Below are 9,445 nucleotides of genomic sequence, written 5' to 3'. Positions count from 1 at the left end.
AACAGTTTCTATTGCTTGGAGGGCACTTTTGGATTGTTACGAAAAAGTCAATTGCTGAGTCTAGTCTCTTTAGTGATAATAATATCTTTTTAGTTTTCCGATTTACAAGTGCTAGATATTTCAATTGGTAAATTAAAGTTTACTGGTCGATAGACCTACCTTCACAAATTACGCTAAACAGTCATTTAATCGCTAATTTATTTATACCTAAGATATTTATTCACATAACTGAACTAACAAACCAACTGGTTGATAGTAACAGACAGATTAAGAAATAAAGTTGCTAAATCAATAGTCAATTTAGTCTAAATTGCGTTTTATACCGCTAGAAGTGTTCTAAAACTTTGGAATAAATCTAAGGCATTAAGCTACGTGCTATACACGCGATGCCAATTCTCTCCATGACTAAAGAACAATATATCTACCATCTTGCTTCTAATTAGTGCTTTCTCTCTCATTATCGCCTTCTCGGTATCTTTATTAAGCTTACCTTGTGTGATAGCACTAGTAATCCAACACATAACCCTCTACTGTAATCTGTTTTATTATTCTAATTTTGACAGCAACAGTATTTCAACATGTCATCCACTTTTATTACTGTAATGTTAATGTGAAAAAGAACGGAAACAAACACACACCTATTAGCATTAAAATAAACAAACTACATGTGAAAAATAGAATTGAGAACTGCACAAATATTATAATTAATTCCCACCTTGCAATTTTAAACACTCCAGGGGCGTTAATTATGGACAATACAGTAAATTAAAGGTATCGTTTATAACAGTATATTATTTATATGATCATAACAATAACTCAGCCTAAATACTCAGCATGTTTGTAAAATATTGACATCCAATTAAAGAGATATTAGACAGCATGACAGACAGGCAGACGTAGTGATATTTATATGCAAAAACGGCTCGTTTGGGTTGAGAAAATATTTTACACAGAAGAGCGAACAACGTTTCGACCTTCTTCGGTCATCGTCAGGTTCGTGAGCGTATTTTCTTAACCCAAACGAGCCGTTTTTGCATATAAATTTCTCAACAAGTGGGTTTCTCGACATCACAGACGCAGTGATAGTTTGTGTAATTACTGATCTAAATGAAGAAAATAAAACAAATGTAATCAATAAATCTTCAGTCTCTTCTTTAAGATGAAACGTATCTTCGTTTTTTTTTATATATCAATAAAAAACAACAATTTCTCAAGAAACCACTTAAATATATGACATGGCAAACACATAACTAAAAATATTGGTATAGTATTGAAAATGTTTTATTTGAAATACAAAATACGTATACAGCTACATATACAGACGTATTTTTCCTATGTAGATTAAAGCTGACATTAAGAGATTCATAATGTTGGCCACTAGGGAAAGAGCTGAAACGAACCGTTCAAAGACGCGTATGCTAGAAGGTCACAGACGACTAGAGAACTTCAAGACTGACATACTAAATATCAGAGCCGATATTAGCGCCGCTCGACGGTTGTTTGCCCAAGTGGAGAGAGGAATCCAGGATTACAGATGGGAGTCTGTAGACAAAGAAAGCTGGATTAATTTCTTTCATCCAGACGCTTTTCACTCATCCTCGAATTCTTTAGCTTCAAGGTCCCACAGTCCACAGGCGCAAATGTATCGAGAGCACCAGACTTTCATAGACGAAATGAAATATCACTTTAAGTGGAGGCATGGTATTGTATGGTGAAATATTAAGTTAGGCCTGAGTTAGACAATATCTGATATTGTCATTGTTTATTTATAGAAACAATAAATTATTCTACGATAAATATTGAGTGCGATACTCTCTGAAAGGTTGTGCATATCTTTTGAACTGTGCAATTATTTATTTCGTGTGACGATTGAGAATGTTTCGATTCAGTGTTTTGTTGTCGTTTTCCTTGAATGTAATATTTATGCATATAGAAGAAACTTGTGTGGTTTCGTGCGAGATTTAAACGTTATCCGTTCATATTTACTTCACTTTATTAAGTTCTGTATTTATCTTTTTTTATAATTTATACAAACACTGCCTTGAACAGCTGGTTAGTTTGCCCCGGTGATCTATTCATATATAACATCCTGTGTACACGTAATTAGCCCGTGTTCAAGACCTTGCTGAAATAAATGCTGTCATAGCGCATGGAGCATTTTTGGTGTTTGTTTTGTACGTTAGTCCTCCAGTAGTTCAAGTTCTTTATCTTCATAAGGTCGTGAACTTACGGTGTTTAACCCTTGGTTAATTAGTACAGTTGCAATTAAAAATAATTACCTGTATTTTTAAATTTCCGGGAAGCTAGGAGGATTGTATGCGGATATGGTCGCATCCCCAAGATCAACAGAACATCATTTGTAACACATCTTGATCTTTAAAAGCAAGTGAGATAACTACAAAAATTATTGCGTGTCCTCAACAGAACAGCAAAATTCAAAATCGTTTTTAATATCCTAAAGATCGCATATATATGACAAACAATGTAATTAAACATATCATTATAAATGCTGATGTACGTTAAACGTACGTTTATGTGTTGTACAAGTAAGATTACACAGTTACCGTTTCATGTATTATGTTGTGTTAAGCACAGTTGAGGCTGTTATAATCTCAGTAGTTAGTAACAGTTACGACATAAATAAATGTAAAGGTTACATGTCAAAGCTAGCACTTATCTTTGATCATCTGACGACACGTGAAAATTTCGAAGGTTTTGTTTAGTCAGGACCCGTAATGAGTATATACCAGGAATTAGTTTCATCGGGCAAACCAACAATCATTAAAATTAATTGATTTATTATAGAAACCAGATTAGTACATTATATTAAAAACTGCACCGTTTAGTTCTGACAATGTGAACAATATGTAGTTCTACAAGTAGTTGTGTCTCCTCGCCCACAAATTAGAGTTTCTTCTAATTAAGAGTAAGTATTAGTGTACAAAAATTAAGTACAGAGGAGAAAACAGCATGAGGTGTCTGTAAACTGTGACCTTTTCTCAAGTAGAAAAGGAAAACCATCATAGTTAACTTCTATAAGACACTTCAACAAATGTAATGATTCAACCATGATTCAGGAATTAATGGCATTCATTGTGTTGCATTTGATATATTTTTATTAAAAACTCCATGTTTACAATCTACTGTAGTAAGTTCTTTAACCGGTTTGTATAACTTGACTATTCAGTCAAATGTATTGAGAGGAATTTCCAATAAATTTTTTTACTGAAAAGATCTGTCTATTTGGTAGTGATTCCACTTATATCCAAGAATTATCCAAAAACATAACTCAATAGCTATGTTAATACCTGTTTACAACTATGGTTGTACTATAAATAAATTGCCCCCTTCTCTGAATTTGAATATTTAACTAACTATATGTGTTACCTAAAGAAACGGTCAAACTTTTGTGCTTTCGAGTAGTTTTAGAAGATCACATCAGCAAAGTTAACTGGATCAGATTTTGTTTATTACTTGAATGTGACATTTTGTGGTGACTTATGATTGTCAAGATTGCTCTTCTAGAAATTCTGATTGACATCTTATGTAAGTTACGAACAGAATTTTGTATTTTTCGTTGCATTTTTTTTTAGTTTTCTATTTTTACCAGTTCTTTCTAAGCAAATAAAATATTTTGATGGTTAGGGAAAAATTAATTAAAACTACGCTCATTTATTTGTTTTCTCAACCAAGGATTCACCTTGAAGGATTTAGTAATATCGACAGTACAATATAATAAGCATATATTAAAACTTGTCAGTTGCACGTGTTTCTTTCTTTCTTAATAACTTGAAAATTAGTTATAATTTATCGGTAGAAAAATATGTACACTTATATATGTATATATATATTTTATTTTTTTCATATTATATATGTGATAATAAACATTTACAGATCACTCTCAGCGTAGCATATTACAAGGTTCAAAAAATATTGTACACTGATTCACATACACAATCAAGGTAAACGTCTGACTTGGAATAGTGTATTTCCTGTATAAGCCAAACCATGTGGTGTATTTGGTCAAAATCGTGGATAAAACAGATGGCCCAGCTGTCACAGAGAGTTAGAGAAACGAAGGTTACAGCGTTAGTTTGATAGTTTCTGGTCGATTTAACAATGATAACACTTAATAAAATCAGCTTGTACTGAACGAACGCAAAACAAAACTTTGTTTCGGTTGTCTTGGTAGGTGTGCACACTCGTCAGCTGCTTCTCACAGATAATAGGGTGTGATTAATGTGCACACACGTCAGCTGTTTCCCACAGATAATAGAGCCAAAGATACACTGAATGGTTCCTAGGTAAATCAGATATTTCTTCTATAAATTTTCTTAATTTTAAAGAGACTGAAAAACTTATAATAACGTATAATGTTTATAGGATATTCACACAGTTCGCATGGAGAAAAAGCCTGCTTTATAAAAATTCCATTAACTCAACATCAGATAATTAAAACCACCATTAAAGTGGTTAAAGTTATTCGAACAGTGAAGGACTAATTCACTGGGCAAGAAGATTTTCTTACACAGGTTTAATGACTTTTTGTGAACGTTTTCATTCAGCGATGTGGAACAAATTAAAGTTGATTTTCAACAACAACAAGAAAAACTTAAATTACGTGCAGAAGAAGTTGGAGAGCTCTGAATACTGATTTTTTATTTGTCCTTAATAAGTAATGTTGTTGAATTACCAAAAGGCAGTGAATAATAAGTTATTTCAAAGCTACTTCAACAGAATTTTCGTGTGAGCGTTGTTTTTTTTATCACAACTGCATTTGTTGACATAATAATGGTTTATTATTTATTCTGCAGGTAAGCTGACTTCTATTATTATCAAGTAATGTTTAAAGCGTTTATGATAGTTTTATGATGATTATTTTGGCTGCTTCTATGAAAAAACCACAGAAAACGACATTGTGACGTGAACTTGACCATTGCAATTGGTGTAACGTTTTGTTGACTAGCGCTAAATTTTACGTACGAAATATAATTGACACGTGTGTTATAGGTGAGTTGGAGCTCAGTTTCAACTTCGAAATTCCTTATAATTTTTAAAATAAATTCCTATCTAAAGTATATCACTCAAAAAAAGGTTTGAAAGCTTTTAGTGGTAAACTCGAAATATCTGTCTAAAAATTTTTGAAATTGAAAAGAACTGCGCCAAATCTCTAAGATAGTATCTAAATCTATAAAACACAAGCGCAATTAATATATACATTAGTTCTACCATATACCTTTGTTTGGTTTATAGCAAGATTTTTTTGTTCTTGTTGTTTCAAAATTTTCGTGAAATGTCCCTAATTTTGAAGTTCATATATTAGAAGGAAGGCAGGCAGTCTAATTTCCAACAATTGAGATATTTTTATGTGACAGAATAGTAGAAGTCACTCTTCAGCACATGGATGGTCTCAAAAGATGGAGTGCATTATTTTCTCGGAGCAACGTGGCGCAAACAACGAATTTTCGTATTGACAGGGTAGGCACATTAACAGCTAGCTTCTCCGAAAGTAAACAATTTTGGTCGTGCACAACTAATTCAACATAAGCATTTTGTGTCACCACATTTTCAATATGAGAGGTATTTGCCAATTCACATTAATGGCAGGAATGTTGGGAATTAGTCATGTTAAAGGTAGAAATAACTTAGCACACCTTCTTGACACGTAAAATACATAAGTTAAGTGGTAGAATGTCTGAATATTTTACTTATTCGTAAATGAGCAAGAGGGAATGGTGAAAGTCACATTAGAGCTAGACATTTTAGAATATTAGTTATTAAGCTCACATGGCTGAAAATATAATTCTACAGATCTTTGAAAACGAGAAATTTGGATTTACCATATCAAAGTTTATAAGATATTGGTTTGAACTACACATTACGATGTTTGGGGACTTCTTATTTATTGAGTATATAAAAGTATTTTGGACCGTGGACTCGATTTTGAAAATGTTAGTGAATTATTTTACCGTGTTTTATGCCTAGATACTTTAAACCAAGAAAACTGAAAGAATGAAAAATCCAGTCCAAATAATGAACATAAATCTAGACTAAGTGTTGATAACAAAATTAGATGTTGAGACACCCTACTAAGAACTCAGCATCCTATTGAATTATCCGTTTATGGAAATACCATTCGCCCTAGTAGCACTAACTTTATAGTCATACAGTTTGCTAAGTACTGCCCTCTACCTATAGAACCTTAGTAACATAGTCTACTCAGAAACATTAACTGTCTTGATAAAATACATGTAATTCAGTTAAATGTATAAATGAAAATTATAAATATAGGTTGCAACGAGTTGAAATATTTATGTAGTCCTACAGAAGTATTGTAGCACTGTCAAAGTATAGAAACACCAGCCTTTGTAAAACACATACAATACGCCTGTAAGGCCATCTGCCTAGAGCATCATAGTAAGACTTTGTAACGATAACACTCTCCACTCATAAAAACACTGTCAGTCTTTGTAAAACGTAAGTAACACGCAAGTGAAATTTACAAATTAACTTCCATCATGTGTAAAATAAAATATTTTGTCAAGAATTCATTTACTATTACAAACAATAAAAATCATAGTCATATTGATAGAAGATTAGCATAAGAATATATTTAATCCATAAAGCCAAATTAGTGAAACAGTAAGATTTTATGTTAAATTATTGCATGATATTTAGATATTATTATAAAAAATTCGTCCTTTTCAGGAGAGATATTTCTAAAAATACTATGCTATGCTAATAAGGTAAAATACTATTGATTAAGCAATAATCGTATGAACCATGGTAACAATAATAGTAGCATCATCCGCCTATAGTAACACTATCCTTTGAAATATTTTGTAAAGAACTCATTTATTGTCATACGCAATACATAGAAATATAATCTGTAAATTACATGTTGAGACACCGTATAATGAGCTCATCATTCTATTAGACTATCTGCATGTATAAACACTCTCCATAGTAATATTATCCACTACGGAAACACAATTTGCCTTTGTAAAGCGTACACGATTAACTACATAAGCAAAAACTATAAAACTGACAAGATTAAAATGCCAGATTTAATATTTTACTTATAAAGCAAGATTGTTATTGTAATAAAAACGTTTCATTATTGATAATTGTAAATACCACATTATGCAAATTAGATAAAGTAGTTGATTTTAAGACTAACTGTTAGTATAAAGTAAATCTCATGTTGATCTGCATCACCCTCTGGTGGTTTGCTAACACACTATTTGCGTTATTATCATACCTAAGCACCCTCTGGTGTAACTTCTTAGAACTATAAGCATATAACAGTCACACTCTCTGCCGCCTATTACTTTGCAATCATGTAACCTAAGACGGCGCCCTTTAGTCGCTGAATATGCGTCATAACTGTTTTTTTAACGAGTCAAGATAATTTCAATAATCTTAAACGATGTAACCCGGTCAAGATATTTTCAATAATTATAACCTTAAGATACAAAATCTGGTCAAAATATTATGGCTGATCTTAACATATGTAATATTCAAATTATTGTTCTGTTGTTGTTTAGTTTGGTTTTTGTTTTGTTTTACTTCTGTAATCGTGCCTTCAGCTGATGTATTTACATATATGCATGTGAGTAAAGGAGAAATGATTAACGTATATTCTCGATAACATCTTTTATAAAAAGGTAATCTTAATTAAAATAAATATAGTACAAGGGTATCCATGTGGTTTTCTGACATGGCTTGGTAGTTAGGACTTTCCTCTTGGAAAGGTTGCTTTGTCTCCTTTGTTGGTTATTAGTATTGCAGTTTATATTATCTTATTTGGCATCACGCGGTGATTACCAGTATTAAGTTGGTTCGGGCCCGGCATAGCCAAGCATGTTAAGGCGTGCGACTCGTAATCTGAGGGTCGCGGGTTTGCATCCATGTCACGCAAAACATGCTCGTCCTTTAAGCCGTGGGGGCGTCATAATGTGACGGTCAATCCCACTATTCGTTGGTAAATGAGTAGCCCAAGAGTTGGCGGTGGATGGTGATGACTAGCTGCCTTCCCTGTAGTCTTACACTGCTAAATTAGGGACGGCTAGCACAGATAGCTCTCGAGTAGCTTTGTGCGAAAATCAAAAAACAAACAAACATTAAGTTGGTTCATGTGTTTCATCATCCGATGGGCTTGTATTCCTTCTGTGATGTTGCTAGAGAAACTGTTGCTCATTTGTTTTTCTGGTGTTCCAGAGTAAAAGACACGTGTAACTTAGCATTTAGTTTGTTGAAGATTGTTTTAGGTCGTGAGCTAATGAATCACAGTTTAGCTGGATGTTTACCTCATCTGAGTTCTCATCATCTCGTGTTGTTACGCTTGTGTAAGGGTATAGCTAAGTTTGTGATTTATTCAGCCTGAAATAAGGTTCTATCGCGTGGTGTTGGTGTTCAGTTTGTGTACATCTTTAATACTCAACATAAAGCCAACTTTTTTTCGACTTCTTAAGGTTTCGGTTATGTGATAAACTGTTAGGTTTATGTAGTATTTATCACGAGTTTGGGCATTTGTTAAGGGAGGATTTACAGGTTTATATACTTTGCAGAGATTTGGAATATTTATTTTGTTTGATTTTTAATGATTTTCAGCTTATTGTGGTTCATCTTATTATTAATATATTTGATACTAGTTTTATTTATTTTGTTACCACTAATTTTCTGTGTATGCATCTCAAGTAATTATCTTTATTATCCAGATAAGAATAGTCATCGTCATGAGAAGGCTTGAAAACCTGACGTATTTTTTTATACTTCCTCTATGAGGGTGGATTAATAAAGAAAAAAAAGGACTCGTTTCGCACTCTGATGGTTGCGGATTCGAACCTCATTACTGACCGTAGTTGCATTTACAGATATTATAATATTATGGTTAATTCAATTGTTCCATAAGAGTATCCAAAGAGTTGGAATAGACACTGGAGTAGCATTGCAGGTGATATGAACGCTACAATATGTACAAAGAAACACTAGTCACCACTCAGCAACAACAGACACTTATCGATTAGTGGTTGCCTTAGTTCAAAATAAAATACGGGTACACCAAGCAGGTTTTGACTTGTTTTGGGGCGGGCATCCGAAAAACAATCAAAGAGCGGTACAGTCTCGTGAAAGCACAATGTCTATTACTTATGACCATCTTAGACAGAAAGTATATTTTACTGTTAAGTACTGTGTTTAGCTTGTATCGGTCTGAGCGTACATTAATGTATATTGTAGTGAGCACTTATAGTATGAATAATGGAATTTTATCTAAAAAGTCTTAGCTCAGCTGAAGTCTACCTGTTGTTATTTTTGGGATACTGAAGAAAAGTTAAATGCATAAGTTCATAGATGGCAGCACAGTTCATCTTTGGAAACCCAATGAACAGTTGTTGCCCGATACGTTTTTTTCGTGTTTACCAATAAAATTATTTCAATTTCG

At 32.9% G+C, this 9,445-nt stretch overlaps 1 protein-coding gene across 4 annotated transcripts in view; it reads right to left on the bottom strand.

The window, feature by feature from the left end:
- Window positions 1-1,263: 1,263 nt before the first annotated feature.
- LOC143230809 (protein croquemort-like) overlaps window positions 1,264-9,445 on the bottom strand; it is a 71,162-nt gene continuing 62,980 nt past the window's right edge. For 2 of the 4 annotated variants that reach the window (XM_076464975.1, XM_076464978.1), the window contains exon 13: window positions 1,264-1,542. In XM_076464975.1, the coding sequence (XP_076321090.1) occupies window positions 1,480-1,542 (63 nt within the window). In that variant the 3' untranslated portion in view covers window positions 1,264-1,479. Of the gene's footprint in view, window positions 1,543-3,836; window positions 4,301-9,445 lie in introns of those variants that run through there. The other 2 variants (XR_013016636.1, XM_076464976.1) reach the window with 1 other exon arrangement.

The sequence above is a fragment of the Tachypleus tridentatus genome, chromosome 10, assembly GCF_004210375.1.
Source record: "Tachypleus tridentatus isolate NWPU-2018 chromosome 10, ASM421037v1, whole genome shotgun sequence".
In the NCBI taxonomy this organism is placed as follows: domain Eukaryota; kingdom Metazoa; phylum Arthropoda; class Merostomata; order Xiphosura; family Limulidae; genus Tachypleus; species Tachypleus tridentatus.
This window is presented reverse-complemented; position numbering and strand designations above follow the sequence as displayed.